At 41.2% G+C, this 27,069-nt stretch overlaps 2 protein-coding genes and 1 non-coding gene across 13 annotated transcripts in view; 2 read left to right on the top strand and 1 right to left on the bottom strand.

The window, feature by feature from the left end:
• Positions 1-17,232, bottom strand: part of LOC143283167 (uncharacterized) — an 83,856-nt gene extending 66,624 nt beyond the window's left edge. For 4 of the 11 annotated variants that reach the window (XR_013055369.1, XR_013055368.1, XM_076589332.1 and 1 more), the window contains exons 1-3: positions 17,128-17,231; positions 8,561-9,648; positions 3,250-3,667 (exon numbers count right to left, since the gene is read on the bottom strand). Coding sequence is in view for 7 of the 11 variants with exons in the window: in XM_076589332.1 (XP_076445447.1) it covers positions 3,250-3,667; positions 8,561-9,648; positions 17,128-17,201 (1,580 nt within the window). In the remaining 4 variants the exon portion in view is untranslated. Of the gene's footprint in view, positions 1-3,249; positions 3,668-8,560; positions 9,649-10,066; positions 10,143-17,127 lie in introns of those variants that run through there. The other 7 variants (XR_013055367.1, XM_076589330.1, XM_076589329.1 and 4 more) reach the window with 5 other exon arrangements.
• On the top strand, positions 7,841-7,912 carry Trnap-cgg (transfer RNA proline (anticodon CGG)). Its single transcript has one exon. It is a non-coding gene; the product is annotated as a tRNA-Pro (tRNA).
• Positions 17,233-17,366: 134 nt separating the features above from the next.
• The window catches only part of LOC143283455 (mannosyl-oligosaccharide 1,2-alpha-mannosidase IA-like), a 32,788-nt gene continuing 23,085 nt past the window's right edge, over positions 17,367-27,069 (top strand). Inside the window, exon 1 of the mRNA XM_076589694.1 lies at positions 17,367-17,981. Within this exon, the coding sequence (XP_076445809.1) occupies positions 17,391-17,981 (591 nt within the window). The 5' untranslated portion in view covers positions 17,367-17,390. The remainder of the gene's footprint in view (positions 17,982-27,069) is intronic.

Below are 27,069 nucleotides of genomic sequence, written 5' to 3'. Positions count from 1 at the left end.
TGCTTCCATATTTATACTGTTTTATACTTTCATACTACCATTTGAAATTATCTTATTTTCATCATACTTTGTTATTTTATTACATGTCACCAGTAATCACATCTACTATGTAATTATTCCAGAGCACAGAAAATGTGAATAAATGATTAATTATATGTGACGCAGCATGAGAAAACCTGCTGAAGTCGGAATTTATCATTTTTTTTGCATTTGTATAACGCCTAAAAGTTTAAAAATCACAAACCAGAATGGATCTATCTATCATGTTTTTGTGTGTTTTTTATGGGCTTTTTTTGTTTGTTTGTTTGTTTTTCAAGTTCGTTTGTGCCTGAGGAGTACAAAATTTTAATAGAGAAATCTACTCATGAAAAAAACACATATTTGTGTGCCTGTGACTTAAAAAACAAAAATTATCCTGAATATCTGTGTGGTGTCAAAAGACTCAGAACTGAATAAACATTAAATTTTCATATGAAAGAGGCACACGAAATTTCGTATTTTATCTCTGCACTACTCAAACGAAGACAAGTGTGGCAAGTGGAAGAGCGACGTCATGCAATACAGATTATTCAGCCACATGGAAAAACCCACAAACTTGTCTGCCTGTAACTATAAAACAATAATTTTCCTGAACATATATGTGGTGTCAGACGATTCAGAATTTAGTAAATTTTAGATTTCGATATGTCAAAGGCACAAGAAAATTCGTGTTTTCTCTCTGTACTCAAACAATGACAGGAATGGCAAGTGAAGGTGTGACGTCATGCAGTCACAAGAGAGCCGACGGCGACAGTGAATGTTCAAATATTTCACGCAATAAGCTGATGCATGAATCATTGGAACTTCGGCTTAGATCCAGATCAAACTGACGTTTACTAACTGCAGTCATGAGGTGTACTGCCACATAATCAGCTGGACCCATGAAACAACTGTGTGATCAAAGTGGTTATCTTCTTTTAAGGAACAAGGTTGTTGTACCTCTGGCTTGTAGCACGGCGGTGCTGGAAGAACTTCACTTTTGTCATCCAGGTGTCTGCAAGATGAAGTGCCTTGCCTTGCTCTTACGTGTGGTGGCCAGGACTTGATAGTGACATAGAAGCCACTGTCAGACTATGTGAAGCCTGCCAGCAAGTTCATCACATGCCTGAGAAACTTCCACTTCATCCATGGGAGAGGTCTGAAAAACCATGGTCAAGACTTCACGTGGACTTTGCCGGACCCTTCATGGGACATATGTTTCTTGTGCTTGTTGATTCCCACTCTAAATGGATGGAGATAAAGGTGATGACCAAAATGACAGCAGCCAAAGAGAAGTCTTTGCCACACATGAACTACCAGACACCATCGTCTCTGACAATGGACCAATGTTCACTTGCACCCAGTTCAAAACCTTCACTCAGTTCCTAGGCATTCGCCATGTGCTGGTCTCACCTTACCATCTTCCATCAGTCCAGCAGAAAGAGCTGTTCGAACATTCAAATAGACCATGAAGAAGATTGTCTCCCAAACTCACTGTGCAGATTAGTTGGCCACTTTTCTCCTCGTCATCGAAATATTCTGACTTTTCCCTGGTTTGCATTCAGTTTGTTGATGAAAATGCTGGTCGCTTTAGCTTGGGGAATCTTTCCAGATTCTATTCATAGCTAGAAACCCCATCTACGTCATGAGGCAGTCTTTTATTTGAACGTTTTGGTTGGGTCACTGTCGCAGTGTTTTGCCTGGCTCCTTTCCTCGCTCGCTCAACAAAATGTTGGACTGATGCCGTGCTCAAGACATGCAATCGTGGCGAACTAAATCATCCAAAATTGCTTTCTTTAGCTGATGCTCAGAAAGAATTGAAGCGTAAATTCAAAGGAGAAGACAGTGATGAATATTTATAGGATGATTTGACAGAAAATAAAGGGAGCAATCAAGAGAGTGGCCAAGATACGACTATCAAGAAACGATGCCGGCGGCTGCACAACTGTAACAGATGACACAAACTAACCGAATTATTAGCAGGACACAATGTGAGCGATTTTCTTGGCACTCAACCAACGCAGTCTGATGAGAACTGGATAAAGTGATCATGTAAGAGGGGTGAAGAGGAGGGGGTGGGGGGGTGTGACTGAGGGGGCATGGCCTCACATCCACATTATCACTTGGAGAAGTCACAATGCATTTTGTATCTATCTCTCTTTTTTTTCTTAATTTATTGTGGTTGTTCTAATATGATTTTGTTTGTGCAGATATCCATTTGTCCAGAAAATATATTTTAGTGCAAATTACCTTACTAATGTTTGTAATGAACAAGTTGAAAATGTGACAAAAAACAAAACACTGATTTCAAAACAAAAGCAAGTCACTAAAAATATGTAAAATGGGAAAACATTATGTGTTTTGTATTCTTAATTCATTTACCTTTCATTTACCTTTTATGGGTCTTTCTCAAATGACAAAGGGCACAGAATTTCTTGAAAATTTATACCCATTTTTTGTGAAAAAAATGGCAAATAGATTTCACTTAAATCATATTTTCCTGGCAGCAAAAGGGTTAAATAACAACTTAAAAGGGAAGGTGTTGGGTTATTTCCCTTGCGGACTTACGAGGGGTTATGAGAGTTGCTCGGCGGGAATAAATCATAACAACGGACTGTGATAGTTGTGTGTTCATTTGAGGCTGAAACATTACATGATGATTTTGACCCAAACTTGTTTTTGTGTACAGCTAAGAAACCACTGGATGCAACTTCAGCCCGGTTTCGCATGCTGCGTCATATATGCCTGATATGCTAAATTAGCATGTGATTTTTTGTTTTTTGTAGGTTTTTTTTTCATTCTACCATCATTCTCTTGTGTACCCCCTTTCTTAATATGGTTCAATACTGGAGAGCAGGGTCTAAGATTATAAAATAAAAGAAGATTTATCATTGGAGGCTGTTTTTTCATCACAAAATTTAGAGGTTGTTTTTCTTCTATTACACTTTAACAGCTTTCTGAAGAAGCCCATCACCATAGCAAAAATCTAAAGAAAAAACTACAAAATCTATGTGTAGACAGCATGTGCAGACTTTATATTGCAAAAAAATTATAATATCTAAATTACAAAGTATATTAGTACAGAACATTTTAAATTCACACACACACACACACACACACACACACACAAATGACACATACACACAGACATCCCACTCACAGGAACCACCCTACTAGTACTACTCAAAAACATGAAACAAATACACGTCCACATGCATTCAGTCAACAAACTTTGATTTGTGATGATGACCGCTCTTCGTGTCTTTGTGCTTGATTTCATGTGCCTCCTTCGCAGGAACTTTCTCCTTCTCCTTTCTCTCCTTTGAAGACTTTCTGTCGCTCTTCTCACGGGAACTCTTTCTCTCTCTCCTCTCTTTCGAGGATTTTCGTTCCACGGAATCGAGCACCTTTTCTTCAGTTTTTCTCTCCTTCTCTTTGCTCTGGGCTTTGTGTTTCTTCTTTTTCTTGTGTTTGTGCTTGTGCTTCTTCTTCTTTTTGGACTTGCCGCCGCCTTTCCCGTGGTCCGAGTCAGACAGAGAGCCAGTGCCAGACACTTCATCGCTGTCATTACTTGGTTCCTCCTCCTCCGCTGGCTGGTTGACCCTGAAGGCTTTGTCCCCGTCAGAGTCCGTGGAGGAGGCCACCTCACCTGTGTTCCACAACACAACAATCACCGCTACATTACACATGATGACATGTCGTGTTGTGGTGTGTGTTGTGGTGTGTTATGTTGTGTGCTGTGTTGTGTTGCAATGTGTGGTGTTGTGAGGCCACCTCACCTGTTTCACAACACAACAATCACCGCTACATAACACATGATGACATGTCGTGTTGTGGTGTGTGTTGTGGTGTGTTATGTTGTGTGCTGTGTTGTGTTGCAATGTGTGGTGTTGTGAGGCCACCTCACCTGTGTTTCACAACACAACAGTCACCGCTACATAACACATGATGACATGTCGTGTTGTGGTGTGTGTTGTGGTGTGTTATGTTGTGTGCTGTGTTGTGTTGCAATGTGTGGTGTTGTGAGGCCACCTCACCTGTGTTTCACAACACAACAGTCACCGCTACATAACACATGATGACATGTTGTGTTGTGGTGTGTGTTGTGGTGTGTTATGTTGTGTGCTGTGTTGTGTTGCAATGTGTTGTGTTGTGAGGCCACCTCACCTGCTTCACAACACAACAGTCACCGCTACATAACACATGATGACATGCTGTGTTGTGGTGTGTTATGTTGTGTGCTGTGTTGTGTTGCAATGTGTTGTGTTGTGAGGCCACCTCACCTGTTTCACAACACAACAGTCACCACTACATTTCACATGATGACATGTTGTGTTGTGGTGTGTGTTGTGGTGTGTTATGTTGTGTGCTGTGTTGTGTTGCAATGTGTTGTGTTGTGAGGCCACCTCACCTGCTTCACAACACAACAGTCACCACTACATTTCACATGATGACATGTTGTGTTGTGGTGTGTTATGTTGTGTGCTGTGTTGTGTTGCAATGTGTGGTGTTGTGAGGCCACCTCACCTGTGTTTCACAACACAACAGTCACCGCTACATAACACATGATGACATGTTGAGTTGTGGTGTGTGTTGTGGTGTGTTATGTTGTGTGCTGTGTTGTGTTGCAATGTGTTGTGTTGTGAGGCCACCTCACCTGTTTCACAACACAACAGTCACCGCTACATAACACATGATGACATGCTGTGTTGTGGTGTGTTATGTTGTGTGCTGTGTTGTGTTGCAATGTGTTGTGTTGTGAGGCCACCTCACCTGTGTTTCACAACACAACAGTCACCGCTACATAACACATGATGACATGTTGAGCTGTGGTGTGTGTTGTGTGTTATGTTGTGTGCTGTGTTGTGTTGTGAGGCCACCTCACCTGTGTTTCACAACACAACAGTCACCGCTACATAACACATGATGACATGTTGTGTTGTGGTGTGTGTTGTGGTGTGTTATGTTGTGTGCTGTGTTGTGTTGCAATGTGTTGTGTTGTGAGGCCACTTCACCTGTTTCACAACACAACAGTCACCGCTACATAACACATGATGACATGCTGTGTTGTGGTGTGTTATGTTGTGTGCTGTGTTGTGTTGCAATGTGTTGTGTTGTGAGGCCACCTCACCTGTTTCACAACACAACAGTCACCGCTACATAACACATGATGACATGCTGTGTTGTGGTGTGTTATGTTGTGTGCTGTGTTGTGTTGCAATGTGTTGTGTTGTGAGGCCACCTCACCTGTTTCACAACACAACAGTCACCACTACATTTCACATGATGACTGTACTGTGTGTTGTGTTGTGAGGCCACTTCACCTGTTTCACAACACAACAGTCACCGTTACATTTCACATGATGACTGTACTGTGTGTTGTGTTGTGAGGCCACCTCACCTGCTTCACAACACAACAGTCACCACTACATTTCACATGATGACTGTGTTGTGTTGTTTTGTGTTGTATTGTATTGTAACATGTTTTGTTTTGTTTTGTTTCATAATTAATACTCTCACACAACAGATTTCTCTGTGTGAAATTTGGGATGCTCTCCCTAGGAACACTTCTCTACAGTGCACCACCACCCTTTTTTCTTCTTTTCCATGCCTGTGAGTGTACAATTTGTTTTCCTATCAAGTTGATTTTTCACAGACCTTTTACGAGAACCAACTCTTTTTTTTTTTCTTTTTTCTTTTTTGCCACAGGTTCTTTTATGAGCACTAACCACATGCAACACATGGGACCTTGGTTCAATGTCTCATCCGAATGACTAGTGTCCAGACCACCACTCAAGGTCTGGTGGAGGGGGTGGGGGGTGGGGTGGGGTTATACACCGTGGGATTTGACCCCATGCGATTAGTTTAGAGTCATATTTTCTCACTTCCTAGGTGAGTGAGTTACCACTTAGCCACCACTGATGTGTGTGTGGTGATCAAGGAAGGATGTGGTGATTGCTCACTTTGTTTTCTTTTCGCTTTGTACCTGTTCAGTGTTGACAAGTATTTGAATGGTTGAAAGAAAAACTGTTTTAACTGTTCAAAGCAAATGACGAAGTCTTGTCAACTGAACTGAAACAGCAAATCATCTTCTCATCAGCATTCTTGGGCTGCAGATCCAATGTTCTTCTGAATGTTACTACTTATTCATGCACAACACCTTTGTAAGAATATATCACAGTATCATGAGTATACATCCATGCAAAATTTATTGAAATATTCATACTTTATAGTATATCGTACTGAAACAATTTTTCAAAAATTCTAAAACCAGATTTCAGCAAGCTCTGATACACATTAAAATTAAATGAACATAAAAAGTCAAAATTGTCCACTATTAATTATATAAAAAATTAAAAAAACATGCAAATAAGGAAATGGTCAATATTAAATGGTTTTGTGGTTGTTGGTTTTTGGTGTTTTTGTTGTTTTTTCTCTGGCCGATGAAAAATGCCACAAATTCATGATAATGATGTATACATATATACAGAGCATCCCCTAAGGAAATAAATTTTTTTTAAAGATGGAAAATGACCCTTTGTAAAAATATAGCCATCAACCTGACGATCAAGGATTCTGGGTTGTTGTTTTTTTTTGTTGTTGTTTTTTTGCTGCCCCATCATCTGCACCGTTTCAGTGGCATTACTCCTACACTGCTCATATAAATTACCCATACACGGCCACACCTGGGTTCGTCCGTCACAGTTCCAGCGTCGGCAGTCCACAAGGAACCATCGATGTTAGGTCACCAGGAGGCCACATACAAAAGGAGACCCTGCACTGCCGCTGAGTCACTTCGGTGGTGTTCAGTGGTGCCTGTTCTGATTTAACATACTTAGGAAACCACCTACTAAGCCCCCTACTAATGACAATAACAATGGCTTAGTCGCAGAGCCAGATTGAGTGAGTGGAGACCGCCACCACATCCCTCAGTCAACAGCCCCCCATGAATCTGCCGACACTGAAGACATTGACAGGACTCACCCCAAGCACAGAAGTGGAGGGGTATCGAAACTGAGGTCACCATGAGAGCAGGGCATGAAAGGCCACAGACTTTGACTCGTTTGAGACTGTTTTGTTTATATTGATGATGATGAAGGGGGAGGATGATGATGATGATGTTGTTATGGAGGTCCATTTTGGTTTGGGACTGCATGACAAGGCTGTACTCTGCGCTTCCTGTCATTATGATATCCCAGCATTAACCAGGCAGAGAGATACAGATACTTGCAGTGTTGGTCAGGTAATTAGAGCAACACACCCAAAGACGCATCTTTGAAGTGGATGACACTCAACTGTGCGTTCCCAGTCTCCCCATTTAAGCCCACAGCACACTCAACACTGGGTAGGAGCCGGCCACAGGCCGAAAAACCCACCTCCACTGGGATTCGAACCCATGTCCTCCCAGCCATCAGTCCGCGATGCTAACCACCTCACCACAGCGGCTGGTGTATCAAGGTTAGTTTTAGTTTCGTTTTTTTTAAAGGAGGTATCACTGAGTTTGGACAAATCCATATGTTACACCACATCTGCAAGGCAGATGCTTGACAGCAGCAAAACCCAACATGCTAGTCAGGCCTGGAATGCATGCATATTTGTGTACCTATCTGAGTGGATAGTTTATTCTATAGAATTTTGCTAGAGAACAACACTTTTGCTGCTATGGGTTATTTTTCAGCGCGCCAAGTACATGCAGCATATGGGACCTCAGTTCATCATCTTATCCAAATGATTAGATGCTCAGTTTGCTTTTCCAGTCAAACTTGGGAGAAAGGGCAAGAGCAGGAATCAAGCCCAGAACCTCACAGATACTGTATTGTCAGGCCAAGTGGTCTAGGGGTATGATTCTCGCTTCGGGTGCGAGAGGTCCCGGGTTCGAATCCCGGCTTGGCCCTCTTTTTAGGAGGAAGGTGGCAGAATGGTTAAGACGCTCAGCTGCCAATACAGAGAGTCCGTGAGGGTGTGGGTTCGAATCCCGCTCTCGCCCTTTCTCCTAAGTTTGACTGGAAAATCAAACTGAGCGTCTAGTCTTTCGGATGAGACGATAAACCGAGGTCCCGTGTGCAGCACGCACTTGGCGCACTGAAAAAGAACCCATGGCAACGAGAGTGTTGTCCTCTGGCGAAATTACGTAAAATGAAATCCACTTTCATAGGTACACAAATATGTAAGCATGCACTCAAGGCCTGACTAAGCGCGTTGGGTTATGCTGCTGGTCAGGCATCTGCTCAACAGATGTGGTGTAGCGTGTATGGATTTGTCCGAACGCAGTGACGCCTCCTTGAGAAAGTGAAACTGAAACTGAAACTGTATTGGCAGATAAGCATCTTCTCTTAACCATTCTGCCACCTTCCTCCCTCAAGGTTAATCAACTGCAACATGGCAGGAACTTGTATTGCATTGTATTGTATAACTCTTTTTTTGTCACAACAGATTTCTCTGTGTGAAATTCGGGCTGCTCTCCCCAGAGGTGAGGGCTTCGCTACACTGCGAGTGCCACCGCCCTTTTTTTTTTCTGCCTGCAGTTTTTTTATCTACTTACCCTCCTCCAAGATATGGCCGTTCTTCCAGTTCCCCATGATGCGGGCCAGACTCTCTGCACCAATGGAAAGCCCCAACTTCTTCGTCTCTGGCTTCTTCCGCACCAGCAACCCCTTCACCTCCCCCCCTGATGGTCCCGACACTTCCCCAAGACCACCACCACTGTCCACATCTTTCACAGCGGCTGTGTCTGCATCATCAGCAAACACGTCCACCACACTGTGCAGCTGTGTAGATATGTGACCAGACTCTAGAAGTACATTTGCTGAAGGAGCATCACTGAGATCAACAGCAAAAGTGTTTTCAGAATTTTCACTGCTCCTGCCTTGGGTCTTGTCACTATCATTCTTACTTACAAACACACCCTCCTGCGTCAGACCTGCCTCCACGCTGCGAGATTTGATGGAGGTGATCTCTGCGTCCAGTAGCCTGTTGATTTCCTCCATGGACGACGACACCTGTGCTTGTTCAGACTCGCCATCACACAAGTTGTCCTCTTCTGGCAAGTCTTTGGCTGTTTCGTCAACTTCTCTCATCTTGGTGGTCATGAAGTCCTGGAACAGCTGGTCCACAATGTTCCTGCGGTGACTCGGGGCCCGCTCTTCTTTCTGGCCACTCCCCATCTCTGCCTGCTGCAGCTCCAGGGAGGTCTGGAACATCCGGCTCACAGACATCGCTTCTGGAGCAGAGTCTGCAGGCAGCACTTCCTCGCCCTTCCCTGAACCCTCACTGTGATCTCCATGACTGGCTTGTTCTGCTGACTCTTGTTTCTGAGGAACCTCCTCCGCCGATGTTTCTGCTTGTGTCCTCAAGCTGTCAACACCACCTGACTTGGTTTTACTTTTAGCACCATTACTCTGCACAAACACTGTGGTGACAACCACGCCCTTTTCTCTGTCTCCAGTGCTCCTTTTCTCCACCACAGTGTTTGAACATTGAGGGTTTGTATCCCTGTCTCCTGTCTGGGCCTTGGGGACTCTGACTTTCACATCAAAACGTCGCACTTTGGGAGGCCTCTTTTCCTCTGCTTTGGAGTCAGGCGGCCGTTTATTTCCCGCCTTAGGACTGGACACAGAATCAGCCATGCTTCTGCACATACACATGTATGCAAAAATGAAAAATCAAATTTCAAAATACGGGTAGGAATGAGAGGAGTCGAGGGGAGCACACAAACATACGAGAACAGAGAGTGAGCAATGTTCCCTCAGTTTTATGTATACTGATTTCCCCCTTTTGATGGGAATTTCCCCTTCTTCTCAGCATGATAGTGATTCACTGCACTCTGACAGACCCACCTATCCCATTACCCTCACCTTGTTTCATCATTTTTTCAAACTAGCACTTAAACACACCACCAAAAAAAGCCGATAAACGGATAATGCTCAACGTTTTGACCCATGGCATCAAATGGAAATAGAAGAAGAATGTCATCGTTAATTTGATCACACTGGACAGGTTCTTTGAAAAATCATTCGTGTAAGGAGACCCGTTTCCTGAATCTGACTACCTTATGCCGTCCTCCACACCCAGTCTTGTTCATACAGATTAGTCTGTTTTGTCCACCATTTTGAAGCATGGCGATACGTCTTATTACTGCAAAAATGAAGGAACAAGTACAATACAGACAGCTGTACAGGAATAACTGATCGGAAAACTATCGCTCAGTGGTACTAAGAAACAAGAAAGCAAAGTAGTTTTACAGCAGGCGAATTGAAAAACGTAAGAAAGATTTTTTTTTAAGATATGAAGTGATGGGGCTGGTCTAGGAACAACATAAATCATGTACGACATAGAATTGCACGGCTTTACCCGAAAAAACAAAACAAAAAGAAACAGAAAGAGAGAGTGAGAGAACATGTTCATGATGCCGAGAAGGTGAAACGCTATGATTTTTTTTTCCTTTCAAGTTTTGGGGATGGGGGCAGTGGAGTTCGTCTTACACACTTCCGAAGATGTAAAAAAAAAAAAAAAAAAAAAAAAAAAAAATCTGCTAAAGACAACACTGACACAACACTACACTACACACACACACACACACACACACCGTGACACTCACACACACTCACACACCGGCACACGGCACACACACACACACACCGTAGACCTGGCGGGGCTGCCGACGCCGGTCGGTGCACGGAGTCCAGCTTCAGTCTTGACAACAACAAAACTTCATATGGGCATTGATGAAATTTCAGGCAAATTGTCCGTCTGGTTAAGAAAAGAAGCCGGAAATAAAAAGAGTGAGGCAAAACGAGAGATTGAATAACGTCAGTGCGACCAATAACTGTTACACTTGGTAATAAAGGTGGATTCCGGGTCCCAGACGCGAGAACAGAGCAACTAGTATCGCAGCTCCTCAGTTCATCAGAACTGCCAAGGAGTGGAACCAATTAACTGAGTGAGGCCACTGTCACCGCAGGCTCCGTCAGGGCTTTTTCATCACGGTGCTGACCATATCACCATCTGAGCCTGTGACCAGTAACCACTAAATTTTTTATCTTTATTTATTTGTTTTGTTTGTGTTTCGTTGTTGTTTTGTTTTTTGGGTTGTTTTGTTGTTTTTTTGTTGTTGTTTTTTGTTTTGTTTTTTTATAGGGTCTTGCTTCTGGAACGGTGGAATCTGGGCCCTTCCGGCCGAAATGGGGGATTTGAAGGTCTTCAACCCCGGCAGGGTAGGCAGTTTTCTTTAGGTCCTTCTCTGCCTATTTTTTTCTACAAGGTACATGCGTCCTCCTATACTGCTAGTTCCGTCGCGTCTTTATCGCCAGAAGTGGCGTCTGAGACGTACACTACCAGACCAGACCAGGAGCACAACTTCAAACCAACAGCGGACTGTGCACAGCATGTCAACTGCGTATTACCTCCCCTGTTGCTTGGGTTCTTTCATCGATCTTGTCGCCGCGGAGGACAATGGGTTGGAAAACTGACACAGAACAAACACTCGAAACAGCATACGCAAACGCACAAACTGTACAGGCTGTGTATACGTAAAAATGGTAAAAACCTTCTACTTTCTGTTCTTCTTCATACGGCAGTGATGTGGAAATCCCACTTAACTGTCTCACTGAGTGGACAAAGACCCATTACTGTTGTTTTCAGTTGCTATGGCGTCAGTGTAACGTCAGAGCCCTCGGAAGGTGGCGGAATGGTTAAGACGCTTATCTGCAGTATACCTACGTGTCCATGAGGGTTTGGGTTCCATTTCCCTTTCTCCCAAGTTTGACTGGAAAATCAAACTGAGCGTCTTTCGGATGAGAGGATAAACCGAGGTCCTGCCGCCGGTCACAGTGTCGTGATAGTAGCCTACCGGAGAACCCACCTAGAGTAGGACTAAGTTTTCATCCTCACTAATAGGTCTGTCACTTTCTGTAGTTTGTTTTTCTTTCATCGCAACCCAACAACAATAACGGCGTAAAAATCAAATTGATGATTGTGGCCGTCAACGCAGTGAAAGTGTCAGTGCAAAACGCACTGATTCACGCCGCTGGTCAGGCATCTGCTTGGCAGATGTGGTGTAGCGTATATGGATTTGTCCGAACGCAGTGACGCCTCCTTGAGCTACTGAAACTGAAACTGATCCGCACTGAAAAAGAACCCATGGCAACACCGGCCGACTGAACGTGTTGCACATGTCGTCTTGTAATTTTTTTGAATAAGAGTCCACTGACTGTGATAGGTACGCATAATATAATTATATGCTTCCACTCAAGGCCTGAACAGGGTGTATGATTATGCTGCTGTCTGGCACTCAGAAATGTGCCTCAGAATAAATAGCTGCAGCCTGTATGTGGTGAACGGCAGCGCTGTGACGCCTCCTTGAGATCTTGAAACTGAAACTGTAGATGTTATTGTTTGTTGCTGTTGTTGTTTCAGTTGTTTTGTTGTTGTTGTAGAAAACTGAAACTGCAGATTATATTGTTTGTTGCTGTTGTTGTTTCAGTTGTGTTGTTGTTGTTGTAGAAAACTGAAACTGTAGATGTTATTGTTTGTTGCTGTTGTTGTTTCAGTTGTGTTGTTGTTGTTGTTGTAGAAAACTGTAGATGTTATTGTTTGTTGCTGTTGTTGTTTTGTTGTTGTTGTAGAAAACTGAAACTGTAGGTGTTATTGTTTGTTGCTGTTGTTGTTTCAGTTGTTTTGTTGTTGTTGTAGAAAACTGAAACTGTAGATGTTATTGTTTGTTGCTGTTGTTGTTTCAGTTGTTTTGTTGTTGTTGTAGAAAACTGAAACTGTAGATGTTATTGTTTGTTGCTGTTGTTGTTTCAGTTGTTTTGTTGTTGTTGTAGAAAATTCAAAACAAAAAGGAAACCGAACCGGCATGCTCCTGTCTCCGCCACTGACAGTCGGTGATCGGCGTAGAGCGAATGGATGATCAGTGGCCGCGGCCTTAACCGTGGCGAACTAGTAGGTGACAGTCTGGGGAAACCATCTCACAGGCAGACCCCAGCTAAATGCGGCCCAACATACTCGTCTACAACTGAGCGGAGAAATCCAAGGGCCTTGATCGAACAAGTTATTATGGCACATAAACGTGGACCCCATGTACAATGACCGTCCACGTACAGACGACAGCTGCGCGCGGCTGATCTTTGGAGGATTATACCTATTTACTGCTTCTCTCTCATTCTCCATTAACAGAAGGCAACGTGGTAGTAATTTTATCAACTGTAGATCGCAAAGGGCCGAAGTCTGCTGCCAGTATCGAATCAGTCTATCACATATACACAGACGACAGCTTGGACATCTACTGTGTTTAATGCCCCTCTCTAAATCTCCATAAAATGCTGAAGCCCAGTATGACGGAAATTTTATTGCAAGTCGCTGTCCCACCATCTAATCGATCCCTCCGCCTATACAAATATATCAGCCTTGAAGTTATGACAAGCGTCACACCAACCTGATACTCACAAGTCCTTCCACCGTCATCCCTGTTACATGAATCTACCGACACCGAATACCTTGTTCTTCTTATAACCTATACTGGTGATTCAATCTGGTTAAGGGTACTGGTGCATGTTGGGATGTTTCTGTGTTTCCAAAACTCACGGAGTTTCCTGACAGAGGTTACATAGCCTATATATACTTTTAATGCTCGTATTTGATCTTCTGCATGCATACATTCACACAGGCACTGACTTTTTGGTTGACACGGCAGACAGGAAAGAACATCACGCTTTAGTCAACTGACGGTGGGTCTTCTGGCTGAGATTTACACGGCAGCACTGACGAAACATATAGGCCTACAGGTATTGCGAGTGTACGTGTGTGTACATACGTGTGGGTGTGTACAATTTTCACTGAAAGTGGCCAGTTTTTTCTCTCTTTTTTTTAAATTTTTAAACTTGTCTTTAATTATTTGCCTTCTATGTATCGGCTTTTTTTTTTTTTTTTTTTTTTTTTTTTTTTTTAAAAATAATCTGCTTACCCAGTCTTTGTTCAACTGATTTATTTCATTTTACTACTTCATTTAAGGTCAATGTTTTCCACAAATGGCTCTCAAGGCCTGACAAACATGCTGGGTGATTACGGTGGTGAGGCATCTGCATACTCTCTTCAGTCGTTTTTTGAACCGCGGCGGCCAGTGGTTTAGCGTACCAATCAGCCCACACTATTTGTCGGTACCTCCTTTCAACCGAACCTGAACATTGAAACTGGGGCCTATGCTGGAGTCAGCCTACGCCCAAACAGATGAGATCTGAACATCCAATGATAGATAATAATAATAATGACTGAAAGAAGAAGAGGATGAGGGGGAGAAGGAGGAGGAGAATAAGAAAAGGATGAGGAGGAGCACAAGAAGAAGAAGAAGAAGAAGAAGCCGCTGTCCAAAGAAGATTGGCTGGCTTTGCTGTGGACAGCAGCAAAAAAAAGAACTGCGGCAAAGGTCCAGTCAAAACAGAATGCAAGCGCTTAAAATGTTCTCCTGGCCTCATTGTTTATTCCTTCCAAGTATATATATATATATATAATTTTAAAAATCAGTTTAAAAAAATCGAGGTAACCACGTGTTTGTTCTGTATTGTTTGTTGTCCATATATTCTGTGTAGCTTGTTCGGGATTAAAAGGCTATGCCAGTCTTGAATAAAGGCTAATTTGTGTTTGCACATTTCTTCTGTCATCGCTGCTGTGTGCACATGTCACTGAAATGACTGGTATATGGGCAAGCCCGGCACCTCCTTTTAGAGGAACTGAAGCGTCTGGGTTTGTACCAATGTACCTGCTATTTTCCTGTGTGTAGCTGAATCGGTAGCATAAACAGCATTGATTTTGAAGTTGTGTTGTGTACCTTGTGAATGGACAGAGTTACCACTCTTTATTATCGGTCAAAAAACCTGAGTCTTCGATTGCATCTGTTGTGTGGTATCTACCAGCGAAAAGATCTGATACAACGATTGAGTTCAATTTGGTGTATCTAAGCGGCAACTGACGTGGCGGCAAGTCTCAACTGATAAGATAATACAGAGTACATACTTTAGTAAAATACTGCTGAACTGAAATGTACGCCAAAAGCCTTGTCAACGGGTAGATTATACAGTTAGGTAGGCTATAAGCATCACCGTCTTCAGTCTTCACTTTGAGGTATATTGGTCCCTAATCCTCTGTAACTAAAACCTCTGTTCACTGAATTTTTGACTTTCACAATTTCCCCACTCTTGGCATCTGTCCAAATCATATTTTGCTGCACTGAGTGCACGGCCCGGCGTCATCTCTATGGTGGTGACATCAACCATCGATCCTGTAGACGTGGACACCTATATTGACAGCTATACTGAGGCGCCTGAACCGCCGTGTGCGTGTTTCCAGTCCATGTGTGTCAGTGATTGATATACATCACATCTGTTTGTATTTGTATTTCTTTTGATCACAACAGATTTCTCTGTGTGAAATTCGGGCTGCTCTCCCCAGGGAGAGCGCGTCGCTACACTACAGCGCCACCCTTTTTTTTTATAAATTTTTTTCCTGCGTGCATTTTTTATATTTATTTTTTCTATCGAAGTGGATTTTTCTACAGAATTTTGCCAGGAACAACCCTTTTGTTGCCGTGGGTTCTTAGTTTTACGTGCGTTAAGTGCATGCTGCACACGGGACCTCGGTTTATCGTCTCATCCGAATGACTAGCGTGCGGTGTGTGCGCACACCGGCGCACGTCAGTCCAGTCTGTGCAGACGGTGTCACAGAGTTGTCGCGTTGCACAAAATACATATGTGCCCGGCCGTGCAGCCGGCCCGGGTGTGCACGGCACTGCATGTATACGTGTGTGTGTGTCACGGTGTGTGTGTGTGTGTGTGTGTGTGTGTGTGTGTGTGTGTGTGTGTGTGTGTGTGTGTCAGTGTGTGTGTGTGTGTGTGTGTGTGTGTGTGTGTGTGTGTGTGTGTGTGTGCGTTTGTTTGACACACTGTGCCACTCGCCACTGACGTCGGACGAGTGCAATTCCCGTACGTTTGTTCGCTCTGAAGTTAATGTAACGTCTTTTCACTTTGAGTGATATAACAATTAGGCACAGCACCGGCGGCGGGGGAAGCAAAAATTAGTGCTGGATCAAGTCCATGTACTGTAAGGGTTGAAGGTCGCTCCGTCGGCTCGATCCCATCGACTGATTTCGACTCAACCCACAGAGCGGGCGCGTGGGGACCATTATTAATCTACTGAATCAATCCGTACGATATAACCTCATATTTTATGTCAGTTCGCACCGATCGAGGCCACTGAGCCGAATGACGAGGGCGGCTGTAGACATATTCCGGGGCCAGTGAGACTGAGGCTGAAGTTTACTGACTGATAATCATGTACAGTACTGAAGAAGTCGTAACACTGACCCACAGCCAGTCTTTCAGTCACCGTTCATAGACTGGACATAGTATACCTACATAAATTGTCTGACCGTCATGATTTATGTTTGAAAAAAAAAGAAGTATTTGCTATTAAAATTTTTGTCAGTTACGGTTATTTTGCCCAGGCTGTGTTACGTGACTGCTCTTGGCCGGTGGGCAACTCAAAATTTTGAACAATGACATGATCATATAGTCCGCGCGGCCAATAGTGGCCGCGGAACTGGCGAGAAAACACTGCCAGTGAATAGCTGGTAACGCATACACACACTGACACAGAGACACAGAGACTAGACAGACAGACTGATGAGACACACACACGCACGCACACACACACACACACACACACACACACACACACACACACACTTTTGAATAGCTGCCATCTGTTGGTCAACGGATATATTATATTCTTTGTAGGTGGGTTATACTTACAAGCACTTAAATTGTTGCAACCGTCCGAAAATTAACATGACTTAAAACTGCACCAATACCCATTTTGTTATTTGCACAAACAATCATGAAATGAAAAGGCAAACTGTGGACGGTTACACATTATAATTGTTATTCATCACCATACCCTTCAAAATGCAAAACAATGAACAACAACAACAAAAACGTAATAGAGAATATATAGGCCTAGACCAAGTGCAACGATTCAAAAGGCAGTCGTCCCTGCGGTACGTACGTTGATGCACACAGACAATCCACTCAACTTTGAAGGGTACACTTATGGGACAACCTGGTATGTTCAAGTGTGTGTCGCGTCCACATCCTTTGATCTCTCACTCTCCCTGCCCCCTCCCCCTTCTCCATCCATCTGCCACCGCAGCCGTCACCACCACAACCAAACCACCAAAATTTCTGGTACAATTGTACTGAAGCAAGCTGCACCTCACGTGCTTCCACGCCATTGGCTCATTTTTCTCGACGTCGAAAGCGACCGACTTTCTTGCCACAGAAACACTCCGGTGCATTCGTTGCGAGACTGTCACAACGGACAACATGGCAGCGAGTGGGGTACTCCCGACTTACCAACGGTATGTTAACGGAGTTCCCGTACCGTCTTCAAGAAAAACCCTCCGTTTGAGGGAGAAATACATCATTTTGTTAGTCTTTGCAACGTTTGGGATTGTTTGCTTTGGGGCGTTCTTCTTTCTGCCAAACTTGCAAGACAGAGTGACGATGGTGGAAGTGAGAAAACGATTTCGCGATGCTGGTGAAGGTCTGTTTTTGCCCCAGCAAGAGGGTGGTGGTGGTCCAGGGAAAATTATACGACATGATGACATCGTAGATCCTCACAAAATAGATGATAAAATTAGACTGCAGATGAATATCGAAAAAGACATCATAAACGTAAAAGAGGAGCTCAAGAAGCAAGGCATTAAAGATGAGGAAGCGGAGAAAATAAAAGACGAAATAAAAGAGGATAAGGAAAAAGTCATCCAACAGAAAAAGGAAGCAGAAGAAGTCAAAAAAGAAGAAGACAAGAAGAAGGCACTGGAAGTGGACAAAGACCATGTGGGTCATCCAGGGGCACAAGGAGGAGAACCTTCAGAAGCATCAGTGAAGGAGAAAAGGGATAAAATTCGGGAGGTAAGCACAACTTTTGATTCTGTAATTTGGACTAAGAAAGATATAATGGTGCAGCTTTTGTTAACTTGCATCTTAGGTGAAAAGGAAGCATAAGAATTAAAGAAACAAGATACTGCTTTGATTTTACTAGTATAGTTCATGCACATATTTATTTTCCCTTGTGTAAAATGTTGACATGTATGATGTAACTGTCATCCTCTAGTATAAGTTATTATGCAAAAAGTTACATTGCTGTAGTAAATCTGAGACATGTTTCTTAAACGCTAGCACGTTTGGGTGTTAGTGGCAAGAGAGCAAGTAGCTAAGGCAAGGAGAACATGCGCAAATAAAATACTGTGAGGTGGGAAGTAGATTTTACTTACCTCGCTGCAAAATTGCTCTGTAGGCTACAGGTCTACTAACATAGCCTTGACTCACGAGAACCTAGCCACTCTTGCCTCAAGGTGGAAAAAAGAAATGCGCCTTCCTAGCATGTCTTAGGAGAACCTTGCTTAACTAGAATGTAAGAAATGTGCCTCTTGTCTGTGTCGAGAAGCAGTTTGTGTGTATGTGTGTACTGTGTGTTACGTGTAGATGACACAAGCCAAGGGTGGTGTACTGATGTTGCAATGCCCTATCAAGAATAACTTGACTTGCTGAAGGCACAAAATGTCTGAGTCTGTGAACATAATGTGGAAAGTCTCAGGTTTAAGTTTGTAACTGATTGATTTTCACTTAGCCCTGAAATGCTGGCATGGACCCTTTGTGGTCACCTGGCAATAAATAAACAGTAGGTTTTGATTTTATGTGGAAAGCAATTATTTCACAAAAACTTACAGCTAAAGGCTGTTTCAGTGTTTGGTGTCAGTTGCATACATGTAATGATGAGACTATATTGATTTGTTTCACATTTCTCTAAGTGTATAAAATATCCTGTATTCTGGTTGAGACTAGAGAGGGTATTTTAAGTATTTGACAATTGCTAGCATTGGGTATGGAAATAATAGCTGTTGATATGGACAGTGTTGAAAAGAAATTATGCAGTTATGCTTTTAACTGCAGCTGACAGAACTTTGATGTTGAGTGTCAAAGCTTGAAATATAACATGCACTTTGATGTTTTTTTCCCTCAGCTGCAGTTATTAGTTACACTTTTATTTTTATATAAACAGGCATGGGCCTTCAGGGCATAAGATTGATTTTGTGTCTGTACCTTATACTGTAAGTGTAAAACTACCGGTACATCTGACTGATTCTAAACCTAAGAGTAAGACAAGACAAGGAGAGCCAGTGTTCCAGTGTTCTCATTTGTACCAATAATACTAGTAATAATTGATTGTTAATGAATTTATAGAAAACTTGAACATTTTTATGTGAAAAGTTTTTTTGAAAGTAATGAATTACTGAATGATTGAAACAAGTGACACATCGCCTGCTGCCTGATAGAGACACCAAATTTCTGCCCCATGTGTTGATCAGTATCTATAGATCTCAAGAGTATAGCTTAGGTGTAATGATTGATTATATTAGTTATATGGTATGTGTGTGTGTGTGTGTGTGTGTGTGTGTGTGTGTGGTACACACATACATTTGTGTGTGTATATATGTGTGTGTATATATATATATTATATATATATCCATGTGTACATATATATATGTAGGGTTACGTAGGGTGTAGGGTATAGTATACATAGGGTTCATATGTTTTTGGTTATGCATATTTGAGGTCATTTAATTTCAACAGTTATCATTGTGTGTGTACATATATATAAATAATAGAATACATATATTGACTGCATTCCTCTTTGTTCATTGTTTTCTATTGGTTTAGACTGGACTGGTTGATAAAGATAAAGAGGGAACCACAAGGAAGCAACCATTTAACACAAGACATGCGTGTGTGTGTGTGTGTGTGTGTGTGTGTGTGTGTGTGTGTGTGTAAACTAATGTTCAATATTCAATGATTTTCATAATTATTATATTTTCTGATGAAACATTGCTTAATGTTGTTACAGCTCTTTAACGACGATTCATTTTAATTTTCAAATATGATTTGTAAACATAATATATGAATATATAGGATGTAATGATTGTAAGTGAATCTCCAGTGCATTGAATTGGATGATTATACTCATTCTTGGCAGGTGATGATATGTCTGCTGCTGGTGATGTAGGTGAAGAATCCCACCTAACTTTCATCGTGTTCTGTCTTTTGATGTTTTGACCAACATCAGATTAACTACATAGGGACTATGGTTGGACACAGATGTTATGATTCTATCTGGACATGTTGCTTCCTGCCTGTGATCTATGTTGCATACCAGAATGGTGACTGTTATCTCCGTGGTTACAGAACCTGGTATAATTGTAGGGCAGGTGGTGGGGATGAAAAAAAAAAGTGTAGTGATCTCATATTTGATTTCTAGCTTTCAACTAACACTGACAGTTCTAAGTGTAAGAAATAATTTGAAGAACAATTATTTAACAGCGAAAAAAGCTGCCATAACAAAATAACAAGAATGACAAAAACATTCAAGAATTATGATATTGAGAAGAGAAATAGTTTTAGGAACAGGTAGATAAATTCCATTTCAATTTATAGAACTTAAGACTGAAAAAAAAAAGAGAACTTCAATCATTGTGGCAATTGACATAGAGCAGTAATTAATGAGATGATTGATAACAATATTCACTATAAGAACTAACACTGACAGTACTTAATTGATAGCTACTATATTATGCAGTAATAAATGATAGTGATACCTACACTGAGACAGTTGTGGCAAATTTATACAGGTACATGTAATGATCATGTATACACTAATACAACAGAAATACAGCCTATTCAGCCTATTGCAAAATGTGTGATAAACACATAGTAAATACACACATGTGTGAATCAGATTATAGAAACAGTTCAAGGTACAAGTATTGACTTTGCCACAGGCATTGTGTGATATATTATAAAATGAGTTAAGATTGAGAGAGAGAGAGAGAGAGAGAGAGAGAGAGAGAGAGAGAGAGAGATACAAGTAATCACTGTAATGTCTTGTAATCATTTCAACATCCTTATGAACAGTGGAAAGACTCCTGTGTCACTCTTGAGATTTTATGAAATATTATCATCTAAACTGTCTGAGGCTGCTGCTGCTTATGATGATGATAACACTTTGAAACTTGTTCACATGAATTTTTGAAACTGATTAAATCAAGTTGAACAACTGAATACATACACATATATGTATAAGCCACTTGAGCATGAAATCAGGAAGTTATAACTCACATGCATACAAATTACAATACTTGTCAAGGGTTGAGAGTAAAATGTGCATAATTATACATGCTGTACCAGTGTCTGTGGTAGAGGTGGTATTAAAAAAAAAAAACCAGTATGATGAGCTAAAGCATGGGAAGCTAGAGCCCTGTGGAAATTTGTCCTTGAGCCCAGCCGGCTATCCTGAAGCTGAATTGAGGAACCTGTTGACAGTATTGTGTTGTGTACCAGTCTGGGATGCCTGCAGAGAACAAGGCAGGCCTTTGTCATGTAATGTTGTATGCACTTCAATATCAAAGGACATTTTCCTGTCCTTTATTTGATTTATCTCTTTGACAATATATAATTTATTCTCCTTTTTTTTCCCCCCCTTGATCTTGTCTTTTATTCAGTACTGTCAGTAGTGGTGGTTTTAAGTTTTATCAGTTGATCACTGTTGTTATTAATGTTAATGTTATTCAGGTGTTGCATACATACAAACATATTTATGTAAAAAAAAGAAAGACAAGGTAGATATGGACATATTAGCCATGTCTACTGTCAGTATTGACAGTATTTTCAGTTTGGAACTGAAACTTGTAGAAATGCATCTTTACTGAGCAGAATCTGTTCCCCAAGTTTTCTTCTTCTACTCCTTTTTTTTTCTTTCTCATTTCTCTTTCTCCTTCCCTTGCTTCCTTGTGCCTGGAACCACAGCCAGTGTGATCTTGTTTGAATCAGTGGTGTAGAACTTTGTGTTCACAGACTTATTGTTTAGTCATGCCTCTGGGCAGGGACAATTTGTGCATGGAGACTATGGAATTTAAAACAAACACACACAGGTATACATGCACCCACACACCCACAATGCACAAGCACACACATACACACACACACACACACACACACACACACACACACACACACACACACACACACACACACACACACACGGTCATGTTTCACAGTCACACCCCCACAGAGTTCTTGTGTACATACACCATGAATCTTGAAGTAAAACATTCATTTGAAAGTAAATGACATGTTACTTTTAAAAACTATTCTAAAGTTAGTTACTTGCATTCATTAATCATGATACAAGAGAGCTGAACAAAGTGTGTAAACACTGGCCCACACACTTGGTTACTTGAAAGACCTCCATTAAAAGACCATACATAAAAAGATCTTCATTTACTTCATACACTGTTAAACACAGTAGACAAATGTGAACAAAAAATTAGTACATTTGTTATTTTAGTTATTTCCTCAGTTGTTGTTCTATTGATTTTTTTTTTTTATGATATACATATTTATCCCTTGTTGATAAACCCGTCCAGTGCCAGACAGTTTTGTATAATTTATAAAGAAGTGTGCTCTCCCCCTGCCAGGGAATTTTGAGGATCCAGGGGTAATAAATTTCAAAGAATACGAGCGCAAAAACTATAAGTAAATTAAGGAGATACAGAACGAAACTAAACATTTTTGTGAAGGAAAATGAATGTGGGTTCTAAATCTGGGCTTTCCCCTACAGTTATTCAGGCATTTTGAAATGAAGACGGTAATTTTTATGCATTAAAAAAAGTATATTTCCACTTTGAAAGACTCTGAAAGGAAAACAAAAGGAAGAAAAAGAGAAGAAGGAGGTGTAAATAGCTTGCTTATTGTCTGATGTATACTTGGAAAATAAAATGGCTTTCAAGTTCATTATAACAATCACAACACTTGTATTCATGTAAGTGAATAACTGTCCTAGCAACGACATACAAGTATGGGTTCGAGATAAAAAGTCAAACATGTTCTCAGTCATAGAGCCTACAAGCTTTTGTACACCAAAGTGTCCCCCTTTAGAGGAGAGAGTGCCTTGATGATTCCTTTCTGCCTGTTTGTAACTAATCGGACAAAGTGTTTGCTGTGCATCGGGTTCGTCTCCACTATAAATAAATTGGTCAACTGATCAGTGACAAAAAGTGTGAAAAAGTGAAATCAAACATGTGATTCCTGTTAATTGTCTGTCAGCCCCAGGTTTCAAGAAAATCGTGGATCATTGGCTGTTGCCAGATGATTGGCTGTTGCCATTCCTGGCAGTTGATCACTGTGAATGAAAAGACAGCAAAATGACAGCTGAGTCATGCCCTTTAACCATGCCATGTGTCCGGCCTTCAACCTATTGTCTTACACCATTCCTCTATAGATCTCGTCTTCCCCTCTTTTCAGATTACGTGAAAGCACAGCACCTTCACTGTCACCTGTGTCAGTCATGGTCACTGAAGAAAGAGAAGGATGCTTTTGTCAGTTTTGTCACTGCCATTTCAAGATTGTTTAAATCCACTGACTGGGACCACTCTTCACTTGACAAAGTGTCTGACACCTTTTTGGCGTGTGAGGCAAACCCTCTTCGCAGACATGCTCCAAGTGGTTAAGTTAGCAAAACATATTGAGGAAAAAGGGGTCTTCCACCTGATGAATGCTCACTAAAATAGTGTACGTTATGTTTATAATCCAGACACAGTCTGTTTATGTTCATTGCACCAAAATCTGATAAAGGAAAAATTGAAATACATGCAGGATGTTAGTGAATGTCAAAGTTACGGGCACTATGGCAACACTTTTTGCAGGATGTCAATTGACTCACCTGGTTAAACCAGACATTGATTGAGGTTGGACAGATCAATAGATCTGCGTATGGGAGAGGAATAACCTCTCAACGTTAACAAAAAAAGTGAATCTTCAATGCAGTTGTGCAGCAGCTGTGATTTTACAGAAAAGGCACACATTTTTATGGGTGGGAGAAGTCCATTGCTGCACAATACTTATGAATTATTACTTTTCAGTAAAATTCCATATTATATATATATATATATATTATATATGTGTGTGTGTGTGTGTGTGTGTGTGTGTGTGTGTGTATTTATTGGTGCTGTCATCTGGGTTGGGTGGAGAGGAGGCTTAGTGAATTGACGTGGACTTGGAGCACATATGGTCATTAAGATGCATCATGTAGTGATACTAAACTGGTTCGTTGACTTACGGACATTTGCATTTTTTTCTTTTTTTATATCTACTGCATCTCAGTGGATCTTACTGCATCTATCTTAGCACTCACATAAAAGAGCCCATAGCAGCAAAAGGTTGTCCCTGGCCAGACTTTGTTGAAAATCCACTTTTGTTAAAACATCCACTTGATAGTTGTTTAAAAAAAAAAAAAAAAAAAAAAAAAAAAAAATATATATATATATATATATGTGTGTGTGTGTGTGTGTGTGTGTGTGTGTGTGTGTGTGTGTGTGTATATGTGTATGTATGTATGTATGTATATATGTATGTATATATAATATATATATATATATATATAACTGCAGAATCTATTTTGATTCCTTGAAACTTGAAGCAGTAACCACCAGCTTGTGACAAAGCTGTAACAGTGTAAGTGAATGGACAGTTTTGTGTGAGTTTGGTCTGTGTGAGAGGATGTGTGTGTGTGTGTGTGTGTGAGAGAGAGAGAGAGAGAGAGAGAGAGAGAGACACTGACACTGACAAAAGTTTAATTGTGAACCTGCTGGTCCATAGGCACAGTCAGACTGGGATGGGTGTGGGGAGAGGTTGGGGAAGGGGGTAAGAAGAGAGAGAGAGAGAGAGCATAAGATAAATAACTTCATTATCTCACAAAGAGATGAGCATGTCATTGCTAAGACGTAACCCTACAAAGAGGGGGTCATGCTGGTACTGGAATGGAATGGAAAATCCACTCCAGGGGGTACACCCAGGATCCCTTAGAAAGGTAAACAGAGTGTGAAAAAAGCCCTTGGAAACAGTTTGTATGGGATGGCTGGGTTGTGGTGTTTTCTTCACTGTGGTGTTGTCAGTGGATCAGACAGGGTGCACACATGTAGGTTTTTTCATTTTCATTTTTTGTTTTATTATTATTTTTTTTTTAAATAACATTTTCCATGTGCAAACTAAAAAAAATCATCATTGTAAAGGCTGGGTGGATCATCCAGAGAGAGAGAGAGTGGTTATTCTGCGGTGTTTAGAGCTATGGTAAACGTATCTTGTGAGGCCGTTCTTTGTTAGAGTGTGTGCATACAATACACATGCTCATACATGCACACACACACACAGAGGATCCAGAGGGAAGCAGTTGCCCTTTTGTATCCGTATATTACATGTGGCTTTGTCCCTCATTTTTATGAAAAATAGGTGGTGGTGTTTTATTTATTTATTTACTTTTCATTTATTTGTTCATTTATTATTCTATATCCAGTTCATCCCGTTTCATTTCAGTTAACTGTCTTGGTTTTTCTCCTTGATGTAAGCTGACTGAAATGACTTATTTATTTATTTCATGTACTTTTTTAACTGATTTGTTTTGCTTTATCTGATTAGTATCACTGTTAAAATAAATGATAAGGGCGATGAAGGAGGAAACTCTGAAGACTGAAATTAGTGCAAAGACTTTTAAAACACTGTTGATACTGATGGCTGATGTGATGACTGTCCAGAACAGACTGTAGGAGAAGAGTTGATTATTTTTTCCAAATTGGCTAAAGAATTGATTCTTTTATTGGTTTAAACTAATTAAAGAATTTATATCTTTTAATTAAAAATTCTTATTGGTGTAAACATGAAAAAAAAAAGATTATTCTTGAAACAAGACAAATAACATTATCATTGTCAAATGATATATTTTGTACAAAGTTTTGAAAGGGACCCCCCCCCCCCCCCCACACACACACACACACAAAACCAAAGTATTGAAAGGAAAGAAAAACAGACACAAAAAACAAACTTGAGCTGCAGAAAGCTTTAAACTTAAATCATGCCCTTGTTTTTTTCTGATTCATTCAAAAAAGCAGTCAGTTCACAAAGGAATCATTATGATCATTTTGAAGTGTGGCGGCAAACTTGAGGTGAAATGAAGGCAACAGGCTTAGAGAGACTGGGGGAGGGGGAGGGAGGGGGTGGGGTGAAGTTTGATGCTATGAGTATGAGGTGAATATCTTCCCTTCTGGGCATGGTGATGAACACTCCTACTAGTGATCTCACTGGCTGGCTGTGTTTGATCTCCGGCTTCACACACAGTAACCTTTTTTATACATTGTAACGTGTGTGAGAATTGTGATCAAGGAACCTTATTTCTGGAGGGGTGGGTTGGGGGTTTAGTGCTGCAGCCTTGGGGGCTGGTCGGCCTTTGGGAAACATCCCAGCGCCGACTGTCCTTAAACCCTCTTGGCTGAGAGAGTGGGGATGTAACTTGGGCAAGACACTCTCCGTTATAAATAATCAAATTATTGTTGTTGTTGTTATTATTGTTATTATCATTATTATCGTCATCATCATCATCATTATTATTTTATCTGTTTCTTCTTCCTCTATTTCTAATTCTGTTAGCCTGTTTCAGTAATTATGTACTTGTCTTTGTTTTTTTTTCTCACCCCTGTGTGTGTGTGTGTGTTTTGTTTGTTTGTTTGTTTGTTTTTGATGGCTCTGTGTGTACACACACACAACCAAAGCATGGAATTGTTTGCTACGGTGCCTGACACAAATCAGGTTCACTGATTCATCCTCATTTTCCTCCGTGGGGATGCTGGGGGCCTTTCAGTATAAATAGCATCCCCGCCTTCTGGAAATTCTGTGCTAGAAATTTCTTCGTTTCTATCACTCTCTTTGTTTCTGCCTTTTTTCTTCCTTCTCTGTTGTCTTCTTTTTCTGCCTTCCCAGTCCATTCCCCTTCCTTTTTTCAAGCACGCCTTGACACTTTTATTCTCTTTTCCACAGTCTGTGAAAGTATGGTGTGTTATCTGTGCTGTTTTGCTCTGTGGATTAGGAGAGAGTGTAAACACTGGGATGGGCACTGGCT

Source organism: Babylonia areolata, chromosome 6 (genome assembly GCF_041734735.1).
Source record: "Babylonia areolata isolate BAREFJ2019XMU chromosome 6, ASM4173473v1, whole genome shotgun sequence".
NCBI classification, from domain to species: domain Eukaryota; kingdom Metazoa; phylum Mollusca; class Gastropoda; order Neogastropoda; family Buccinidae; genus Babylonia; species Babylonia areolata.
The sequence above is the reverse complement of the archived record's forward strand: the minus strand, read 5'-3'. Positions and strand labels throughout refer to the sequence as shown.